Source organism: Tachypleus tridentatus, chromosome 12 (genome assembly GCF_004210375.1).
Source record: "Tachypleus tridentatus isolate NWPU-2018 chromosome 12, ASM421037v1, whole genome shotgun sequence".
NCBI lineage: Eukaryota > Metazoa > Arthropoda > Merostomata > Xiphosura > Limulidae > Tachypleus > Tachypleus tridentatus.
The window spans coordinates 7,428,441-7,452,166 of NC_134836.1; the positions used below are offsets into that span (position 1 = coordinate 7,428,441).

The 23,726-nt window shown below is 31.8% G+C and overlaps 1 protein-coding gene across 7 annotated transcripts; it reads right to left on the minus strand.

The window, feature by feature from the left end:
• Positions 1 to 1,473: 1,473 nt before the first annotated feature.
• On the minus strand, positions 1,474 to 16,463 carry LOC143233531 (uncharacterized). 7 transcript variants are annotated; one of them, XM_076469849.1, is made up of 3 exons: positions 16,074 to 16,225; positions 15,373 to 15,529; positions 1,474 to 8,137 (listed from the first exon to the last, which is right to left on the minus strand). In XM_076469849.1, the coding sequence occupies exon 3, from the start codon at positions 7,332 to 7,334 to the stop codon at positions 6,426 to 6,428; it is 909 nt and encodes a 302-aa protein (XP_076325964.1). In that variant the 5' UTR covers positions 7,335 to 8,137; positions 15,373 to 15,529; positions 16,074 to 16,225; the 3' UTR covers positions 1,474 to 6,425. The 7 variants fall into 7 exon arrangements, with proteins under 7 accessions (XP_076325964.1, XP_076325960.1, XP_076325963.1 ...); XM_076469845.1 differs by having other exon boundaries at positions 15,835 to 16,225; XM_076469848.1 differs by lacking the exons at positions 15,373 to 15,529; positions 16,074 to 16,225 and adding an exon at positions 16,232 to 16,463.
• Between the last annotated feature and the right edge of the window lie 7,263 nt (positions 16,464 to 23,726).

Here is a 23,726-nt window from a genome sequence, read left to right on the forward strand (position 1 = left end):
TTGTAAATGCAGTGGAAATCTGTCACCACTAAACGTAAGATGAAATAGTTACTCTCATTTAAAGAGAAATAATGTGTTAATACTTTCAATATAATCTTTTTAGAAATTGGTTTACGTATAAATTACAAGTTGTGTTACACTATTTCTTGACCTTTATGATATTATTATTCGTGTTTCTTCAATAAAATCATATTTTTGTAACAAAATATTATGTGAACTAAAACTTAAGAATTGTCTCTTGCTTATTATTATTTAAATATCTACATTTAGTTATGTTGTAGAAGCGGTAAATTTGAGTAAGTTTAAAAGAAAGCTATATAAATGATACGGACTAAATATAATTTTACTTTAATTTATTTAATAGTTTTAATTTGGCTTAGTGAATGAGACAATTGAGATGACCACCAGGTCCTTGTCGTTATAGTTACACAAGTAACTGAATGCACAATTCAAACCATACAAAATGCAATATACTAAGAATCTCTCCTGTTTCTACATAAGCACCACCACCAAAAATAGTTCTGAAGCGCCATACAATTTCTGTATGTCTGAGGTTGGTCAAAGAAATCATCTAGAATGTTTCCTGCTTTTCACTTATGAAAGATTGAATGGTGGTGTCATTTAGGGAGTGCAGTTAAAATTAATGACAAAAGTAGTTCTATTGTGCTATACTGAACATCACAAATCACAAAATTGTAGAGGGTGTTGATGTTACATGTATTGTACCTGCGGAATGTTAACTTTGTTTGTGGTGCTGTATGTCAAGAAATCCTTATTGGATTGCACGTATTGCATCATTCACATGTACCCAAGCTTTAAAAATAAAACAAATTAAATGAAAAGTGGTAATATTACCAGCAATACTACAGATCAAATTTCCATTACCAATTACATCTGCAGTACCAGAAATATTGCCAACTTGCATCATTCTGTGTCTAACCACGTAACTTTCTTACATATTCAAATTAAACTGAATAATTAACATACTACTTTAATATACTTCTTGGGACATGTCACTTACTGTTTTAATAATGTGCATGTACTTATTACTTATTTCATACACCCTTTACTGATAGTGTTATTTTTATCTGATGTTGTATGATAACAATCTAAATCTGTAGGTTTCAAAACCACAAAAAGGCAATGAAAATTTGTTCCGTATATACTGTGTTGTGATAACATTTTATTAATATGAGATTAAAATTTTTTGAAATTATGGATAGTACCATATGGAGACTTTCTTTACAGTTTCAGCATTTGTTTAAAGAAAAATCTTGAAATTAATTCTTCAAATTATTTAACATTTTTCCAGAACACAAAATGATAAATGGTAAGGATAAAATAAAAATATCTGGAAATGTATGACAGAAAGATCGCTCGTTTTGTGTTACATGTATATATCATATCTATCAAAGAATGAAGTGCTCAAAGTATTAATAAAATAAAGTATTAGGGCATTAAACAAAACCCAATGTTTTTATAAAAGTTTATTCAAGAAAATAATTCAGTAACAAGGTTTTGTGCAAGTAAAGTGAGCATTATCACAACAGATTGAGTCACAGTTTAAGTTCATTTTTTAAACACACAAACCATATTAAAATTCAAATGTATTTAAACAGAGAAGTCTAAAAGAACTGATAGTTGTATGCTTGCTTACAGAGTGTCTTCTCATGACTGGTATTTTATCAGAATACTTCCTAAATAGGAAATGGTTTAGCTGGTATTATAAACTTCTCTGCATTTTCACTTTAATGATTCATTTAAAAACAAGGAACTTTCTAAGTATACTTGTCTGACAATATAACTTAAATCCTTTTCTTTTTTCATAATGTTATACAGTGTAAATGGTTCCATCTCCCTAAATTACAGAAAAAGAATGGATATCAAAAGACTTCAAGAGGTTTAACAAACAAGTGATCACTGGATTGTGACCTCTAAATTTACACATTTAAGACAAACAGTACTGCTGAATTCTGCTAGCTGACATACACATACGTCTCATATTAGAAACTACTAGAATCTTTCATACAATATTGTTCCTTCATGGGCTTCTCCAAAATTCATAACTGTTTTTCATCATCAGCTTAACCTATCATAGATAAATTTGTACTGGTGTAGAGACATTACATTTTAAGATGCTTCACATGATACTTGACATATAGCTGCAATTTCCCAGTAACATGCTCTTTTATACCAGTTGCAATTCAACTGGTGGTAGAACCATGTATTCCTATGCACACAAAAAATGTTGAAGCTAAAAAAATGAATCATTATTGTTTAGTATTACATCCTTGAAATAAAAAAAAATTTTGAACAGTTGAGCTAAAAGTAAATTTAATTTCAACCAGCTGAAAGTGTAACTGTTGTCACAATTTGTTTGTTTTTTCCAATGTTCCAAATGTTCTAAAATCAGTAGCACTATTATTACTGGCTTCTTTGATGCATAATTTTTGTTCTAGAAATTTCATACAGTATATCCTTGGGTGCATGGAAATATGTAGGCTCTACAACTAGGTAACTCAACTTGTGTAAAATTTTAGAGCAATAACATGTCTCTTGTAGATTCACTGAAGATGTGACATCCAATAAATTAAAATAAATAAAATATAAAACTCAAAGCCAGCTCCTAATAAGTTAAATATTTATCAAGCCTTCAGTAAAATTTACTGCATCCATCATATTTCAAGGCATTCTTAATGAAGGCAAGCAATTCTGTAAGAAAAGTTAAAGGTGTCTTAACTTAAAGATTACTTTTACCATGCCAAATGTTATATGTTGGTCCCTTTTTACAACAACTGATGTAAGACTATTAGGCCTATAAATATATGGACAGTTTTGAATGTTGCCCTTCAAAAGAGGTTGTAATGTGAACTAACTTCCAATCATTCAACACCTGCATGCTATTCAGACTTACAAGAACAGCAGCATGTGGCTCACATACCCAATTCTTAACCTCTTTCAAACTCTTGGGAAAATATTATCTGGTCCACAAGCTTTATCACTAACTCTATAGTGTTTTCTTCACAAGCTCAGAATTTATGTGATCTTGTTTCCATTCATCAAATGTTCAAGATGAAGAATTTTACTTAAATCTTTATTAATAAATGCATTAGAAAAAGTAAAATTTAGCGACCCAGCCTCATAATCATCAGAAATTCGCTCCAATTTACAATTCCCTTAAAACCTTACTTCCATCCTAATATTTTGCTTATTCTGAATCTTCTTGACAGTTACTTCACGACAGTCTTGGGGTGAGTAGGCTGAACAAAAATAATTCACCCAAGGATAGTATTGGGGTAAACTTTACTCTGAAATGTTTAGTCCAAGTTTTTCTCCTGTATGCTCCTGATATTTACCACTACTTCTCATCACTAAAGACTGCAGATAGAGTCAATCAATACACAAAGTAGAGTTCTGCAATCCTTCTTGCAAAATTGGATTATGTGCAATGTCCTGCTTCAAGGACTACAACACCAAATCCAAATTATAATCACTGAAATCAGATTACAGTTACATAAATGTCAAAGTTTCTATATTTTTACTTCACATAAATTTATTATTTTCCTGTTTCTAGAGCTATCATACCAAAGAATTGCTGATTACTGTAGTATATGTAATTCCATTTCTTACATACAAGTAGTATGACACACCTGCAGGATACAAATACAGGATTTTGTCTAAAGGAAGAGAGGGTTCTGGCTGGAAATAGGTTGTAGGTGGTTTGTTTTTTTTAAATCAGTTTGCTATTTTTCTTTATGTTTTTAGAAAAAGTTCTCCCAAAAAGGAGAGATTCAGAATTCTTGGACTCTCCCTGTATCCACCCCATTCAGTGTATGCAATATAAATATGAATTGCTTCTAGCTATTCTGCTAACATATATGTCTTGTAAATTTAACTTTATAATAAAGGAACTGAAAATTTTCCAAAAAGAAAGTGACTCGTGGAGTGAAAAATTCACAAAAATAAGAATGCCAAGAAGGTTTCTGTATATAAAAAAATTCTCATTATTATTTATATTTCCAGTCAACCTTTTCAACTATTTAATATCCAGTTTGACCAGCTCTCCTGATCTTTATCAATCATCTAAGTTTCCCATTATAGCTGTAAATTCAAACTTCTCAGTTTTATTACGCTTTTCTTTAATTGTATCTGTTAATACCAAACCCCTAAAAAATATTTTAAGATCTAGGAGTCAACCCAAAAAAATCAGAATCCTAACCTAACTTACTTTACAACTGTTCATACCAGGAATTGGGAAAAAAGTATATTTACTTTCACAGCACTTGATAGTATTGCCTGAAATAACTGTTTTTGGTCTTATCTGAACATAAATGCACACATTGATTGGTTGAATTGAAAAAAAGAAAAACAAAATAGGATAAAATTACTAATGTGATGTGCAAAATCAGTGTTTTATTTCTGTAAAAACATGACATGCTAAATTTGCCATTATAATCCTACAAAGAAAGTGTAATTTCAATCTCAAAAATAGTTCTAAACTTCCAAAAGTCCAGAACTGGTCTATATTCAAGTTCTATTTTGCACAGCCCCATGCAGGAATAAAAAGGGAGAAAATACTAGGCATCATGATGAATTTGTTGGTGCCAAGAATTTTTCTAGGACTGCCTAATACTGTCTTTGTGAACCAATCTGGTTTTCTTTCTTGCAACACTACCTTATTTTTTCTATAAGAAACATATCTCAGTTGATCAGTATACAATGTTGCTGGGAAAGTGCAAAACTCATAAGGTATGACACAATGTATCTTAAAATATAAAGTACTTACCACAAACGAGAATTTCATCATACTTAGTCAAGCTGATAAAGAAGAAATTATGAATTTGAGGTAAGCTGTTTAAAGGGACAATATAATTTGGTTTTCAGGTGATGTAACACATAAATGAAGATCAATGAATTTAGATTAAAAGCTATAATTAGAACATAATGGTATTAGTATTGTTAAAATAGAAACTATCACAATAATCAGAAGAAAGTGACATGAAATGGAAAAATTAGTAAATATTTATGGTGATCTATAAAATATATATATATATTAGAGTTTCAATTACAACATGATTCCGTGTGTATTACTTCAAGATTGGAATCTTTCTACATGTAATATTACTTTCTTTGCTGCAGTTAAACAAGTTATAATTTCCTTTTATGTCACATATATAACCTAGAAAATCAATTTACATTCCTTTAATAAAGCAAACAAACCTGTCAGACATCCAGTATACACCATTACAGTATCTCACAATATACAGTTATTCAAATAAAATATAGACTAAAGTAGCTTTTAGACAGATCATTCTGAAAAATAACTTCTGCTTAATAGATAAACTTCAACAGTTAGATTTAAAGCAAATAATTTTTTTAATTTAAGTATAGATAATCCTAAATAATATAAATAAAATTTAACTGTTATTTATGCCTAGTTTATAACAAAAGCCTCACCTTGCTGTAAAATGCATGAAACAAACATACAATTGTCAACAACTATATAACTAAAGTCACAAAACCATAGACAATAGTTCAAAACTGTGATTGATATTGAATTTATGAAACCAGAAAGAAAATAGTGTATCTAGCATTCCTGATAAATAATGTTGTTTTTTTTTACATTAGTCTATCACACACTGTGCACAATGGTCCAACAAACAGATAATAAACTGGATTTTTGTTTATCTGTTTGAAGATTTACTTGCAGTTATTAATAAAGCTTAACCATATATTATTGCAACAATAAACAATACTTAAAGTACAAAAACTAATTTTGTTATTGCACTAACAAGCCAGTCACTAAAATCAATAAGCTACAAAATAACATTTTTTAACAAACTGCATCTAAAAGAAATTCCACATTTTCTATCAGTTTACAAATTTGCTCCACACTTCTCATTAAAATCACATCTTTATGGGTTATCTTTACTTTTGTATCAAAACATACTGCATGAAAAAATAAAATGTTCAAGAGATACCAAAGTCTCCATTTCCATACTCTATATCTTAGAAACGATATGTTTTTGGAGAATATATACATACTCATAATTCACTTTATCCTGTTTAATAATTAGTTTGCATTAAAAAATTACAGTTATATGTAAGAATTGACATTACACAAGGTTATTAAATGGTTACATGAATGATATCCCCAAAAGAGCAAGATTGGCTTATCCAAGTCCACTTTCTGTTGTTTGCACATCAACCATATCAGTATGTGACAATGTTGATTTACTAACACATTGTTTAGTTTCTAACCATTTTGTTCTTTCTGCTACAGATGTACTAACTTCATTGGAGCACTATTTTTAAGAAGAAATAATTACAACACTACTTGCTGGTATCATATCTGATTTTAGAGAATTAATTTTTATTCTAGTTCTGTTGAATGATTTTAGTCCAATGTTTTGATTAACCTCTGATTATGAATAATCTTTTGAGTCTTTTTTTAGTACAGGTTGTGTTTGAGGGACATCATCTTGAAAAAAGCTCCTATGCTTTAAAATGGACTGAGGGTGTTCAACATCTTCAAAAGTCTTTAAACCAAGATTCTGAAGGTGACCTTTCTCAGAAAGCGTCTTTTCATCATCTCGTTGGTGACACAATGGCGAAGGGTTTTTTAAAATTGATGGTAGTTTATTTTCCACAAAAAGATTATCAAATGAGGTCTTCTGTACTGAAGAATCAGAAAAATGGGATCTAAGAATTGAGAGAGGTTTAACAGGCTCATCTTCAAAAGTTGATTTCTTTAGTATTGACCTTATTCCTGGTTCAGAATCAGATCTAGGCCTTGTAACTCCACATTTTTTTATATCACTTTCTTCTTGACTTCTTGCCCGATTCTTTAGGATGGACTTTGGTTTTTCCTCTACATCATCTCCTAAGAGACACTTCTTTTTCATGATAGGTCGTTGTTCCCCAACAACCTTACTTTTAAGCTCCTCTGCACTATTTCGTTTTTTCAAAATAGGTTTAAGCTCAATGATGTGTAACTGAGTGCTATCATCTAGACTCCTACATTTTAAAATAGGGTAAAAGTCTGGACTACCATTCTGAGTTTTACTTCTTTCCACAGCTGGCTTTTTCAATATAGACTGTAATTCTGGTAAATGACAAGATCTTTCTTTGCCTCTCATGCTTCCTTTTTTTTTTAAAATTGAAGGTTTTTTTCCTTGTTCAAAATTATCTGAAATTTTTAAAATGGATACTGCTTCACAATCTAAACTTACTCTTTTAAGAACAGGACTTGGTGTGGTAACTTTTTTATATGACTCAAACTTAAGAGCTGACACTTCTTCAATTTCTGTTTTTTCTGAATTATAATACATCATGAAATGTTTATAGTTTTCAGAGTCTGTATACAGTGAATAAAAGGTTATTTTACATTTTTTTAGGACATAAGAAATCGCCTTTATTAATTACTTCTAGAAATTTGTATTAACAAGCAGTATATATGTTCCACTGCAACTCTATCTATTAAAAGTTGAGTATTACCTGAAGGGTCTTTTAGCTTGCTATCAGTATTTATTAAATATGTATATTATGTGGAACTGTTTTGTGACCCAACTTTTTTCCTTCTACACATTCAGATAATACTGTAAGTGTAACATTCTTTGAATACAGCCTAACAAATCCTTCTTATTTCTTATGAAAATTTGTTTGATATAACACATTAATTAAAAAAACAGACATTTTCTACTGTTTTTCTGTACTTATAGCTATATTACACTCCATCATGAATGGAGTTTTTCTAGGTTATGCTTTACTGGCTTCATGCACAAGTTTTTAAATATTATTTTTTGCTGGGGAATTAATGAAACTAATTGTTATGCTCATATACTTTAGAGAACTTAAGCTGGAAGGTGTCTTCCATAAGCCCTGATGAACCTTAATTTGTTGTTTTAAATTCACACATACAAGAATTAACACATGTACCTATAAGTCAACATAAACTGGTAATTACATTTCTACAGAATTTACTTCAATATTACAAGTAATGTAACTGTTTTTCTGTATATATGACTAAGATCCTTGGTAAGTAAAACTTTCTATCAGGCTACTTCAGGTACATTCCTCTTGGCATGACAGACTTCAAGGAATGACTGCACATATTCTTTCCTATATTCTTCTTACCCTGTAAAAAAATGAAAAAATATACTTCAGTAGTTCTTAAATTTATGAAATATTCATATTGAAACAGAAGTCAAATAAAATAGCAACAAAATATAGCGTATCAAAATGGTATATCTGTGAACATGAAAACATTGAGTATTCAACTTCTGCCAGAGAAAAATGAAATATGATAAATGTTTTAATGCCTGGCTGCAATACAAAAATTTATGTTCTGATAATTAGAGGAGTCTTAAATCAGACCAAACACTTTAAAACACGATAAGTTGATATTGAGTCAAAAGATAAATGGGGAAGTAATTCAACAGAGATTAACATGAAACTAAAGTCATAAAAGAAACAGACGAGCAGCTCTACAGAACTATACATACTATACTGTAGAAACAAAAGGTAAATGGGGAAGTAATTACTCATATTAACAAAAACTATAGTCAGAAAATGAACAGAATAGCAGCTCTAAATAACAATTCTACATACAAAACTATAGAGTCAAAAGATAAATGGGGAAGTAATTAATCAGATTAACAAAAACTATAAAGTCAGAAAATAAACAGAAGAGCAGCTCTACAAAACAACTCTACATACTATACTCTTTCTACAGAACCAGTCTGGATGCAAACCTAGCTCTACGAAATGCATCTAAATGCTAGACTACTTCTACAGAATAACTTTAAATACAAGAACTTAAGGAAGTATAAGTTTCAGAAAAAAAAAATACATGTTTAAAGTGTCCCAACTTTAATCTTTGTTAGATATAACACATATATGCATGGATGGGAGCATAAGGAAAGGGGATATACAATAGAATGTTACAATTTCAAAAATCCTTGAAATGGGTTTTAATATTGTGATGTATAATGTCATCCACTTTCAATACTTAAACTTAACAAGGACGTGTATGTCTTAGCTGCAGATAACTTCTACCATGCCAAAAGTTCTACCTGTGTCCCCTTGTCCTGCTATTCTCACCATGAAGTAAAAAAAACAACATTATTTCCCTTAACAATATTAAACACCTCCATCATATCTCCACTGACTTCTTCCTTCAAGATAAAACAATTCCAAGAATCTTAACCACTTCTAGTATAGCAATCCTTTTGGAAATCTTGCATACCATCTTAGTAGCCCACTTTTAAATTATTTCAAACAATTTAATGTCAGTAAGGCAAAACAGAACATAGCACTCCAAATGTGATCTAACCAATGTTGTATACAATAACACTACAACATCTTCAAATTCTATATTCAAGATTTATGTACATACAACACAAAACCTTATTTGTCCTACCACTAGCAACATCACACTACTTGGACAGCTTAAAAGACAGACCAACCATTACACCAATATATTTTATCTTCCAAAAAGTTAAGGTTATTTCCATAAAAACTGCACTCATAACCCAAATTATGAAAATGCACAAGTATTTTGCATTTATTATAATTACAGGCCACCTGCCATATACTAACCCATCTCATCAAATGATCTACACCTTTGTGTAAATTAATTGAAACAAATGGTAATTTTACAAAATTTTCAGCATGGTGGCTGGTGTAGGCTCACTGGACCTGCTGATTTCCATTAATAGTCATTTTTTCACACAGACGGTGCCATTAGCTGCATTTTGCAGTACAGTCAATCTATTTTTGGGATATACGATGAAATTTTGAGGAATATCTCATCATTCAAAATTGCGTTAGAAGGGAAGAAGACCAGTCAAAAAACAACTTTTTACCAACTCAGTGAAGAAAAAATGGTATCAATGGGGTCTGAAATACAAGAACTGGATGCAAGAACAATGGAGGAAGGTGTTATTCAGTGACGAGACTCATTTCTTCCCACAGGGTCAAAGAAGTCTGCAAGTTCACAAATCTCCAGGTGAGAAACTTCGAGAATCTCACATCAATCAGTTCATAAAACATCCCTTAAAGAAGATGTTTTGGGGCTTTTTCAGCTACTATGGCATTGGACGCTTACATTTTGTAGAAGGTATGATGCGAGGACCACAGTACATCGAAGTTTTGCAGAGTCGTTCCAGAATTGAAAAAGAGATTTCCAGATGGATCTGGCATTTTTCAGCAAGATCTGGCTCCATGCCACCCATTGAAACTTGTGAAGAATTTTATGACTACAACACGAATAAAGGTGCTGGACTGGCCTGGAAACTCTCTGGAATTAAATCCTATTGAAAATCTTTGGGCAATTTGTAAAGAAAGACTTTGGAGAAAAAGACTGTACTACAAAAGATAAGCTAATTGAGGCCATAACTGAGGTGTGGTACCACGATCTAAAAATTAGTAAAGATTGCAGTCAACTCGTGGACTCAATGCCAAAGCAGATTAATGATCTTCTGAAAAATAAAGGTGGTCATATCATGTATTAATTTGAGAGTAATATTTGGATTCTCAAAAATAAAATGCAAAAAATTGAAAAAAATCGTAATTTTCCGTCTTGTTTCAATTAATTTGCACAAGGGTGTATATCCTTTTGTAAAGCATTACAGGATCTTAATACTGGCAGCAAAATTTATTTACCTTTCCTTTATTTATATCACTAATGTAAGTCAAGTAGAACAAAAGTTCTAACACTGAGCTCTGAGGTACTCTACTTAAGACATTAATCTGCTATAACTGAATGTTATTTACACCAATGCTCTGCTTTCTTCCAACCACCTTTCTATCTGCTGAGCCAACTTAATTACAGTATAGATCACATTTTTAACAAAAACTGTATACAGCATCTTATAAAGGGTTTCTAAAACTAATAATACACATACAGAAAACTCACACCCACAACCTCACCTTTGTAAATAGTGTCCTCATACAACAATGTCAAAAGATCAGTAAAGCAAGAAGTAACCCTAATTAAATCATACTTAATATTCAACAAAATTCTAAATAGTTACAAAGCTTCTGGTCCACATAATATTTACTCAAGTTTTTTGGAGGAAGTTAATAATTGGATATGTGAGCTACTTGCAACTATTTTTTATATGATTTTGAATAATGGATAGGTACCAGAAGATTGGAAGCTGGCTGACCATTCCTGTTTTCATGGGAGGTAATAAAAATTGTTCAGATAATTATCACCTTGTTAGTCTTACATAAGTGTAGAAAAAGTTTATTAAAGTCTGATGAAAAATGCTATGCAAAGACATACTAAAGTTTAGAATTTCGTTGGATATTAAGTATGAGGGTCACTGTAAATTTTGAGATGTAAAGATTATCCTACAAAAGATATGTTTAAATACTTATTTAATTTCTCTTGAGGAAAAAAGTAAAGTTTACAAGATTATTTTGGGGAATTGACAAGATTAAGACCCCTCTTTCATTCCTTTGTTATGTATTTTGAGGATATCAAAATGACAGATTAAATATTATGTAAAATACAGGTATAAGCTTCAAGTATTATTTTTATCTAAGTGACTGATTTATAGAATAAGTTGCCATTGGTAGCAGTGGAGGCCAGCATTTTAGAAGTTTAATAAATGAGTTGATGATTTTCTGAAAAATTAAGATGGGTTGAAGTTTTACTTTTTTCAAGAAGGGGTGAACAAGAATTGACTTGAAGGGCCAAACAGTCTGTTGCGTATGAATAGTACACTAGTTTTCTTTAACTTTTACTCATAAATTGTTTTATTACACCTATACTTCTATTTATTAGACTGTCACAGTAATGTTATCTCAAAAAGTCTGGAAAAAATTAACTTTGCAAGGTAGATTGAAATTTCTTTGTTAACAAATAGTTTATTCACATGGGTTTCTTACATTAATATACATTCAAATATCAAAATTAAAAAAAGCACCATGATCAGATCAAAAATGGCAATGATAATAGAAGGTATCTGAAAACTTCTTATATTACTTCTGTTTTTAACCCAGAAGAGCTCATAACCCTTTCTGAAACACAAATGCTCACAACAGGTTTCAGAGAGCAGTTACCTTTTTTAAGATAAATTAAACCTAAGACTTAAAACATTTTACTAAAATATAATAATTTTAGGAATGTTTTTATATCAATTTTTTAATTTCAGGTAAGCTGTAAACAAATATATAAAGTTGACGTAAAAAACTTAGTAAAACAGTGCAGCAAAAATAATGTCCAACATAAAAGAACTTAAACTAAGTTGTGAAAATTTACAAAACTTATCAACTAAAAACATAAACCAGGACAAACTGTACAAAATAATTGATGAAATTCATGTAGGATGATGAAGTTAATTTAATTTCCAAATCTGTTCTGATGCATTCCTCATACCAGTGATGTCACAAATGTTCACAGTTGGCCTACAGGATACAGTAATATAAATGGCTGTGTTTGCACCCAAAGATGCATACTAGTAAGACCAAAACAAATAAACTGTGCTATAATAAGGGATGTGGAGTAAATAACAACTTACTACCCCAAGTAGTGAGTTTTTCAAAGTCAGCATGAGCTCTGGCAGGTTAAATGAGATATTTGATCAAGAAATTATGGGCAAGTGGAAAAACATCTAAGCTGATAAAAGAAGTTGCATAAAGTCATATACTAAAATACGATATTATAGATGAAAGTGAACATAGATTCACTAATGGAAAATTCTATATCATAAATAATCTTAACTTATTTCAATTGTATTGCACATTATCTTGAGTACAAGAAAAGGTGTGAATTTTGTCTAATTAGAATTTAAAAAAAAGTGTAATATGGTGCCAATTAAAATCTAATAAAACCACATCAGTAACATTTTAGAAGTTAGTCAATGAAATTGCAGAATGGTTGGATAAGAGAAAACAAAAGTTTATTCATTAGTCTAGTCAAATGGATTCTTCTTCCTAGTGGAGTGTCTTATAGGTGAAAACTTGGGGCCTCTTCTTTTTTCTCATTTAACATTACTGGTTAGGATATTGAAAAGGGTGTGAGATAGCAATTCTACTTTTTATTTTTTTACCATTGATTTATTATTTCTTCTATTGTTTAGTTCAACTATGCATTTTTAGTTAGAAGTGTCAAATCTTATGTCTAGAGTACACTGATTTTGAGCATATGTATTACACAGCTCACACAAACCTCCCCTAGTTGAGACATACATATATTAATATTGTGAAAGATTATGGAAGTTCATGGTAATATCCAGTTACACAAGATATAACTTCAGGAGTAAACCACTATATGAATGCCCTCCTTGATTTTGAAAAGTAGTAAGTTCATGTGATATAGTTTAATTGCAAAATTGTGTTATTCTCTGATGAACAAGATTTTGTTACTCTTCTGGTTCTTTTCTTAATTTTTTTGATAGTTAATGAAATTAATGACATTGAGTTTTATGTTGTATTGTTTACTAATGCAAGTATCTAGTCCTAGCCAGGCATGGGTTTACTAATGTTTTAAAAATCATAAACTTGTATTCTTGCTGTTTTAATGTTTCTCTTTAGATTTCTGCCATATTTAATAAACTAATTTCGTTTGACCCTGGTTTTAGGAATGTTTTGTTTAGTCTGTTACAGGGGTACAGTTAACAAAGTTTGATGATAACATTAAATTCATTTTAACTTTACTCAGGATAAGGCATTACAGAAAGATTTATCATTCAAATCACAAAATAACATGCCTATAAAAAATGATCTTGCAAAGTCGTGGGTAAGTTACTGATAATGCTGGATAAGTACTTTACTGTTAGTTTTAGGCTTATTTACAGTTACATCAAATACAAGTCAAAAGAGGCCATTTCTGTTCAACTCACTAGTTAGGCTTCATTTTGAATACCATGTAGTTTTGGTTTCATTATTTAAGAAATAATATTAAGATAAGAACAATGATGGATCTACTTATCCACTGAGGCCATCTTATTCAGTATACTAAACTCTTAAAGTAAAAATAAAAACACTGAAAGCCAGCCTTTGCCATTTAAGTATTTATCAAACAGTCCCTCCAATAAATTAACTGCATCAATCATCCTAGCAGAAAAATAAAGCTGTATTACTATTAGCTGAAAATGATACCTATCCTGGCAATTTATATTTGCTGACAATACAGTCCTAGACTTATTATTGTAACATTTAGTACATGTACACAAAATGGTGATGCATCAATAATATCAAGTATATTAACAATCTTAAATACCTCAATCAGATCTCTTCTAATTCTTTTTTCCAAATATTAAAACAATTTCAGAAATTTTAACCTATAGTCATATGATAATCTTTCCATCTCAGACATAGGTGGTCTTGCCTATTGGGCAAACTGGGTAATTGGCCAGGGTCCCATATACAGAAGGGCCCTTAATGTTATATCTTTCAACCTACTTCTGATTTTTCTTATTATCATGGGGCTCCATTTACTAAATTCTGCCCAGGGTTCGATAATGACTAAGACTACCCCTAATGCCACATATCATCCCAGTAGCCTTCCTCTGAGCCTCAATGCACTTTCTAAGGTAACAAGCCTAAAAATGAATACAGTACTCCAAATATGGTCTGACGAATGATATACACAGTGACATTATAACCTCTTTAAATCTATATACAATTTTTCTGTAGATACAACCTAAAATCCTACTTGACCAGTTGTTAAGAACAACACACTGCTTTAGAAACTGATCAACTATTACATTAAGATCCTTTCTAACACTTTTAAGGTTATTCCAATCCAAATTATACTTATTCATACTGTGATAACCCACATGCAATAGCCTGAATATAATTTAATGCCATCTGCCATTTATTTGTCTAACTCATAACAACCATCTTACATTCATCATCCAACTCTCTAAATCTTAGCAGCATCCTCAGAACCAGCAACACCTTAACTCTAACACCATCAACATATTATTTATCTATTATTCCTTCTTCTGTGTCATTGACATAAATCAGAGAGTTGTGGCTGGGATGTTTATTTCCAAATGCACTAAGAAATATATATTCCACATGCAATGAATGGGTTAAACCTGGGGTCTGTGGTACTTGACTTGTAACATTAATACAGTTTGACTGAACTCCATTTTAAACAACCCTCTGCTTTCTTCCATTGCCAGTTTTATACACAATGAACCAACCTATTCCACAAATCTATAGATATAATTTATTTAAGAAGCCTTTTTGTTGTACTTTGCCAAATACTTTTTGAAAATACAGAAACATCAAATTTACACCCACACCCTAACCTACATAAGCAGTAACTTCTTAATAACAATGCCAAAAAGATTAGTAAAGTTAGATTTCACTCTAATGAAACAATGCTATCTGTCCAACAAAATTTTATACTTTGGTAAATAACTCTGCAGAGTAATCTTTATCAGTTTCATAAACATTTTCCCACCACTGATGTAAGACCAATATTTCTATAATTTCTGGAACAATTTCTTATCACTTCTCTTGTAAAGTAATATTGGTCATCTTTCAATCTTCTGGCATCTGCCAACTATAATGGAGAGAGTGAATAGAAAGACAACTAGAATGAATTCTGGGTAGAAGAGTCAAGATCCTTTAATAATGTATTTAGTTTTGAGAAAAGAAATGTGAGAGATATCTTCCATTTACAAGATTATCACAGAAAATGATTATGTTTGTGCTAAATTCCAGTTAAGTTTTATTCTTCTAAGAGAAAACAAAACAAAACAAATGGAGACCAGCATTTCCAAAAATTGTAAGAGACAAATTAACTACTTCCTGAAAAATAAGGCCTGTATATCAGTAAAGAATGGATTTAAATTTTACTTTCCTCACTTTATGTCAAAGGTGGTTTTCACTTGTTCAACTTGCATGGACAAAGCTAAAATATGAAGATTAGCTTCACATTGCACATACGTTAAAGAATGTTCCTCTTGCACTGCAGTCCCCTTCCCACCAAAAAACAAAAAGTTTAAATATCATTTACCTGGGCTTTATGACTATGTATACTTTTTGTATTACAACTACTGAACTAGTCTAGTATTACTATCATTAGTACTAAAAATTAGCTATACCTAGTAACAATTTTCATATAGCGAATGCAATTACGTTTACAAATTAAACTTCTCGGAATATTTATTATTGCTTATAAACTAAAAGCATTGCTCAAAATCAAAGGTTTAGTCGTCCTCATCACCAACAAACTATAGTACGATGAACACTCATACCCAACCTTTCACGTGATATAGCGATTTATCACCTGCTGCTAGTTGTTTCATACCGTCAAAAATTTTGAGAGTAATATTAAATATCAAAAAAGTAAAACTGAAACATGGCCGATGTATTACTCATTGTAAATAATGTAGCACAGTATTGAGCACAAATATAACTTCTAATCAATGTTCTCTTTTTTTCGAAATTGACATTTTAATGGATATAATGTACAGACTATTAATTAAATTTGAGGAGATTTAATTCTCCATTTTCTACATTGCGAAAGAGCACACTTTGGTTATGATATTTAAACTACAAAAGTGTACAAAACTCTATCATTTGTCTTGTAACAGAACACTTTTTACAATATTTGCTGTTAATCTAATAATTATTATTAATTTCCGTCAAAACATACCACCTATGTATACGTTTATATTTGATGAACCTCAAACTGTCACTTGGTTCATTGTAACTAAATACTATCCGTGCATATCATATATTTTCTGTCATCTGTTATTAATAAAGAAACTTTAAAAAAATATCCGTATATAATCAGATTGTAAGAAGTTTTCGCATACACACATAGTACAAAAAATTGTTGAATTGTTTTGGTTTAGTTACTTTTGTTTCTTTGTTATTCTTTTGTAGATTACCTACTGCCCGTGGAATTATCGCTGCATCTTTGCTCATTCTGCAAAACAGATCAACTACAGAAATGACCATCAATGGCTAAGTAGTTGATATCTATAAATTACACCCTTAACTATAATGTTTGAGAATAGCCAACCACATCGATAAAGTTAATTATTATGGGCCAGAATGCTATTTCACAAAAATGCTTGAAGGGGAGGAAATGGCTGCTGACCTCGTGTAAGCCTTACAATTTAACTTAGAGCCCTATACTATGGTACAACTTGTGTTTATGTATTTGTATAGTCTTACGCAATCTGTCATATGGAACTCCTGAACTTGATTAGATATATATGTATATATGCCTCTATTTCCCTCCCCTGTGACTCCCCTAATTAAAAGTAGCGAACCTTAGGTCATATATGGCCCTAAGGTATTATTTATAAGCGAACTAAGTGTAGTTTGAAAGGAATAATTAGCTGTTGTTTCAGACTACACATGTTAAATCACAAGCTACGGAAAGGAGTATTAAAAGAGTGTGAGCCTTAAACAATGGCAATAACAATTTACTTTAAATATCAGTTGCACATTGACAGCTCTGACACAAATCATGAAAAAGCATCTTCAATGTAAACACACTTCAAGCATAACGGATAGAATGCACTATGCTGTCAAAATCAGTAAAATGAATTCTGATTCACAAAAACAAATTATGTAATCTATATTTTTTTTCTATCCATCGAGTTGGGCTTCCATTGTTGCAGTGATACACGTAAGATGGGGTCTCCAGTGCCCTAGACAGTCGTCTAATTCAGCTATCCTTAAGTCTGACATTGCTAATTAGGGGTAAACATCATATTTTCTGTTTAGTATGGAGCATTGGATTCATCAATTTTAGTTGGTGATCAAAATGAATAGGTCAGTGGAAAAAGATCTTGTGAGAAGCAAGGTGTTGGTCAATTTACAGATCCAGTGAAAAGCAACAGGTCAGATGCACAATGTGATTTTTCTGGTTTGCATATAAATAAATGTTGTTTCACATTACATCACATATCTAGTCTATTTAATGTGATACCCTGAAAATCAGCCATTTAGATAACTTGAATTTTTTTCGATAAATATTATGTACATATCTCTAGTTATAAAGTAAGGTTATCCATTACTCTTGCAAAAATTAGTTTTACTAAAAAATAGCACAAAGTAGAGAGGAAGGAGACATTATGGCAATGTCACTACAAGATATATTGCTGCAGAGTTTGCTGTTTTTACTAATATGCATATTACGTTTTATTTAATCTTTTAAGTTTAAACATGTTTAAAATAATGCTGCTGAATGAAAAAATGACATATTCTTAAGATAAAAGTCTTCTCGAATTAGAGGGAAATATTTCTGTTAAAGAGAGATGGGTGCATGAGAAATGTGTTAATTCTAGAATTTGTCCTCTCGTGGGTGTAGGAAATTTATCGATGCAGCATAGGAATACGATATTGATTTACTTACAGCTTAGGATAATTAGCTAACGCTAGTTGCATCCAGAACAGTATATCAAACATTATCCATGATTATCAGTTTCAAAACAAGGGATGCGAGGATGACTGAGAATTACCAGGTGAACTGCCACCTGGTGAGTTTGAAATCACTTAAGAAAGTCTCTACATTACTGCCAAGTTGTTACCAGCTACAGTACCACTGCTCTAGTTCTGGTCAAAATCCCCGAAACCAGTCAAAACGAGTTGGAATTACTACTATATTATCACATATTGTAGGAAAAGCTGCTTACAAAGACCTTAAATGATGAGCAGTAGTGAGACTCTCCAAGTCAGAAAGTATCCTGAAATATCAGTGATAGCTTGCGGTGAATTCTGGGAGTCGTACAGTAATGTATAATGAGGTGCTGAAAGCAATTCATTACTCTATACCAGGAACTGACTACTGGTCTTGAGTGTATGATCCCTGTATACATCTATCACAACACACCTTTACTATCAGTAGCATCTCAGACAAGCATTAATCACTATCTGACAATCTGGTATTGTAGCTCTGATTTTCTGAGCTGCCAAGTACATTTTTGAATGAGAAACATAACCTGACATTTTGAAAGGCTTAATCTAGAAGATTGATGAAATATGAATCATTCTTTCCTGTACTCACCATATTATCACCTGTATACACTAGATGTATGCTAGTTCTAAATATAGCGAAGGAGTTATATTTCTTTTGAGTGTATGTTGAAATACAGTTTGACAACATAATATTTATACTGTCTGAATATGTGTTTTACTGAAAAGGTTTAGTTTGATCAAATTTTGCCAGTGATTATTTATGTTGTTATTCCTGAAGTAAGATTAAGTTGTGTTTGTTGGCTTCTAAATGGCAGTATCGTTGTTACGGAGACAACAGTTTGGAAGATAACACGAGAAGATTACCAAAGTAATTCACATGGGCGGTGTAAGAAATTTATGAGCTACTAGAGTTATTTAACACTTTGTAATGGGAACCTGTTCATATAACAGTATATGTATGTAAATGGATATGTGTGTGGTATTACCCATATATATTTATTCGTAAGTTCATGTGAGTTGTATCACATAAAGGAATCAATTATAAAAAAACACAAGAATAAAACAACAAAAGCAATTGAGATAAGAGATTCGGTCTAGGTGATAAAGATTAATGAGTAGGAGGTTAACTGTCCTGGAAGTTGTTTCTCGAAAATACTGCCTCAGTTATTTCCATTAATGTTAGAAAAGACTATTTTGATATTGAAATTGAAATATTCAACAGATGGTAAATGTCCAAGAAATACACATAACTTTTGAAAAAGGAAACATATATTCTCTTAATATTTTTCAAGAAGAGGAATTCAAAATATATTGATCGAATCAAACTAAAATATTCATGAATGGATAGATTATCAATTATAAATAAAATTAACAGGCAGTAGTATAAACATGATAACAAATGTTAATTTGATACATTGTGTTTTGATGACATATTTTCTATCATACATGTTAAAATGTATGCATTAGACTATAATTTTATTACATATTTTGTTACTGTTGTTTCACTACAAGGTGAAATATCAAAACTTGAAAACGTAGGCTGTAAGTTAAGTAAGAGGAAGCAGTTAGTTACACCTGCATAGTGGAAACTTTGTAAATTGCACCAAAATCAGTGGTGAGCTGAAAGAATGTCAATAGTGTGATATGTCAAATCAACTCTTATAGGGATGTTATATTCATAACCCCGAAAAATATCCATAACTTGGTTCTTCTTGAAGGTTATCCACACCTTTGGAGGCTATAACTAGAACAGGTGCCCATGAAATGCTGACTGCCAGTGGAATGATTAAGTCAAAAGTTTCCTATTCTGTTTCCACCCCTCAGACAGCGGTGATGAATAGTCAGATGGCTAGAAGACCATCACTTCCTCTACCATTATCACTAATGGTAGGTCAATAATATAATATTTACTTCAATGGTAGGAGTTCTGAAAATCAGTAACTTCCAAGAGATGCAGGACACAGGCTCAGAGAATGCAGTTGGTGAAACTTTTGTTTACACTATCTAAGATGGTAAAAAAATTGTCTTATGCTAGAACAGATTTTAGTGCTGAAAAAGGACTGTCCGGAAATGGCCACTGACTGGACAACACAGAGGAAGAATGGTAACATTTGACACTATTCCCTCAAATACAGTTCAAGAAAGAAATGCAATACCTGTGAGTCAGACTGCCTCACGCTAAGAGGGCCTTTGTGAAAGCCAAACAGATCATTGAGTACTCAGACCAGCCAACTTCGAAACAATTTCAACACCAAACAATCTTTTAGTGAGATTAAGGTGGTGGGAATTAAAACCTCAACAAAGCTCTTCATACTTGTATATTTTGGATATTTTATTGAGATGAGGGATTCCAAATAGGTTTATTGTTAAATGTAATACCTAAAATTTAATTGTGTCTATGATACTAATGAGCATTTCATTTAGATTTAATTTCAGTTTGATGGATGTTCAGAATGCTTCATTAAAATTTAATATAAAAGTTAGTATTTTAAGAAGCAATAATTTATTGCAGGTTTATTTACAAAAATATTTTACGAATCATTTGTTGCATAATTCAATTGTTGAAAATTGACGTCATTTTACTCGAAATTTCTGAATTTTTCTTGCTGCTTTAAGTGAGTATTGTTATATCATAATATCTTGTAGTTTGTACAAAGTTATAGGCCTCAGTCGAGCAATATGTATTTAGACAACTAAGTTGGTTCAAGTAAGTGAAAGTGAAAGTAAGACAAAATGTGAAATGCAGTAAAATAGATCTAGACTGTGTTTGTATGTTTAGACACAAGGAATATACAGTAGAGACTTGTAAAGTGCAATAATTGCAGATTGTTTTCTAATAATAGAGTAGAGAAGAATAATGCGTCTTGATAATTGGATTCTAAATTAATTGAGCCATCTATGTGGACTCTTTGGGAAAATAGAATTATTTAAAGCACTGGATATAACGGTGATGATTAATTGTGTAATGAACATTTGTATGCACATTTGACTTGTTTTGAATATGTTATTTTAACATTAGTGGAGGTATGCTGTTTGTTTATTGTTGAAATTTATCACCAACAAGTCGCGTACACGTATGTAATGAAACCTACCCATATACATATCTAAAAATTTGACAAATTTCCTTAAGTCTTAGGAATTGTTTGTTCAGTCTCTTGTAATAGACGAATTCCTGTGTTTTAGAATAATGAAATATTTTCTGACACTTTTGATTCGTTTTCTTTATTATCAGTAGCTAGATAAAACTGTCGTTGGCATAATATGAAATGTATATTAATAGTTTTAGTAGTATATGTATGTAGTTCATATACAGAATGTAAAGTAAAGGGCTTAGAAATAAGCCCCGTTGGTGTGGGATACATGCATTAAACTTGAAAGAATGTGATACTGAGTTATGTAGAAAGCTTGAAATCGAACGTGTTAGAATGTGTAATATGTTATTTAATCTTAACTAATACTTCTGACCATAATGCCAAACAGGGTTCAAGGGTTTCTAATATGCCATGACAGTAGAAAGATAGTGATTAAGTCTCTAGAATGTTGTATTGGTTATCATTCTTAAGCGATCAGCTGCAACAAAAAAGAGAATTCTGGCTTAATCATTTCAATGGTGACCAGTGTTCCATTGTCACCCATGTAACCTTTGCTTTTCTAAGATTTTGTCAATTTTTGAGAGGATCAAAGTTTCTGGAAAGATTATATTTGGCTAAAGAATATAGTGCTCATGTTGTAAATGAGAGTATGTCTAGCACCACTGATAAGTAAAGGCAATGCATCCTCTGATGAGACATCAGACCATCAGGGCTCATCATCTTCTTGTCCATCATCTGTTCTTCTTTTAGTGGTGTTACCAATGTTACCATCACTAGTTGTCGGCTCACTTGCAAATTCGATCCTCCAAGCTGATCTAAACCTGAGAATCTCTTAGTAATGTAGGACACTATATTGACAATGAAATCCTCATCAGCCTGCTCAGCCTCTGTTGACCTCAGGGTTAGTCCAACAACAGAAATACTAAGCTCTCACTATGTCAGATGTATTTTTATTCATGGGCTCTGCCACAATAAAAATCAGATTGGCTCTCAATGTTCGCCATTTGTGACATCCTTAGGCACCAAGGACATCCTAGAAGTACTGGTTTCCCCAGTAGTTATACCCCATAGCAACATAAAAATGTTTCAACAAAATGAGATCAAAGCAAAAACAAACAGAATTACTACTAACTAGTAAAGCAAAAAATCCTGACTGTAGTTAAAAATTAAACTTCAATTTTGAAAGTCCAAAGGTATGGTTGAATGAATTTTAATTGGTCAATGATCAACATGATTCAATATATTTTGATTGGTTGGCATTTTATGGCGCAAAACAACTCGGCTATTTGCGCCAAACAACCAGTAAAAAAATTAAAAGTAAAGTAAAATTATTGAAATTCGTAAAAAGAAATCATGTTAAGACAAAGTAAAGTCCAAGTTTTTAATTAAAAACTTAAATAGCGTTAAAAAGGCCAATGGCCCTTAAAAAAACTAAAAAAAAAAAAAACATTTGTAAGGCAATGGTGACAGTGTCCAGCGTCAGGGAAACAACGGTATCACAAGTAAAATGTGGCCTATTGTGGCCTGAGTGTTGCACAGACCACACATTGGTGCATCAATCCCAGATAAAAGAACACAATGAATTAAAAAACTGTGACCAATGAGTAGCCTAGATGGGACAACTTCTTCTTTCTGCTCTTTACTGAAAACAAGATAGCCAAAGTCCAATAGAGGGTTTTATCTGGTAAAGCTTGTTTTCACGTTACACAGTTCAAGTCAACTGCCAACTGGCACAGAGTCAAGCCTTGAATACAGGACCATAAACCATGTATGTATGGAACAGGCTCAGCAGTGATAGCGCCAGAGCCGACAGACTTAACTGTGGTGTCAGCGAGCTCGTTCCCTCGAATGCCAACGTAACCTGGTATCCAGAAGAACTGGATAGAAATAGATGTTAAAGAAAAATGGGCCAGTCAGTTTTGAATATCAGCAGGAACAGGGTGAGAACTAACGTAAAGCAATTCCAGGGCCAGTAGAGAGCTAAGCAAGTCGATATAAATCGCACAATTCAAATACTGCTTAACGTCTATGTGCTACGGGGCAAGAGAAATGGCGTAGAGTTCGGCAGTGAACACAGAAACGGTAGAGGGGATTCTATACATATCCACTGAACAAAAACAAACCATGTCAGAGCCCACAGTGTCATTTGATTTTGAACCATCCATATAAATGGGAATGGAAGGATGGTTAGACAGCTGTTCAGCAAATAAATGATGGTGCTTTCAATTG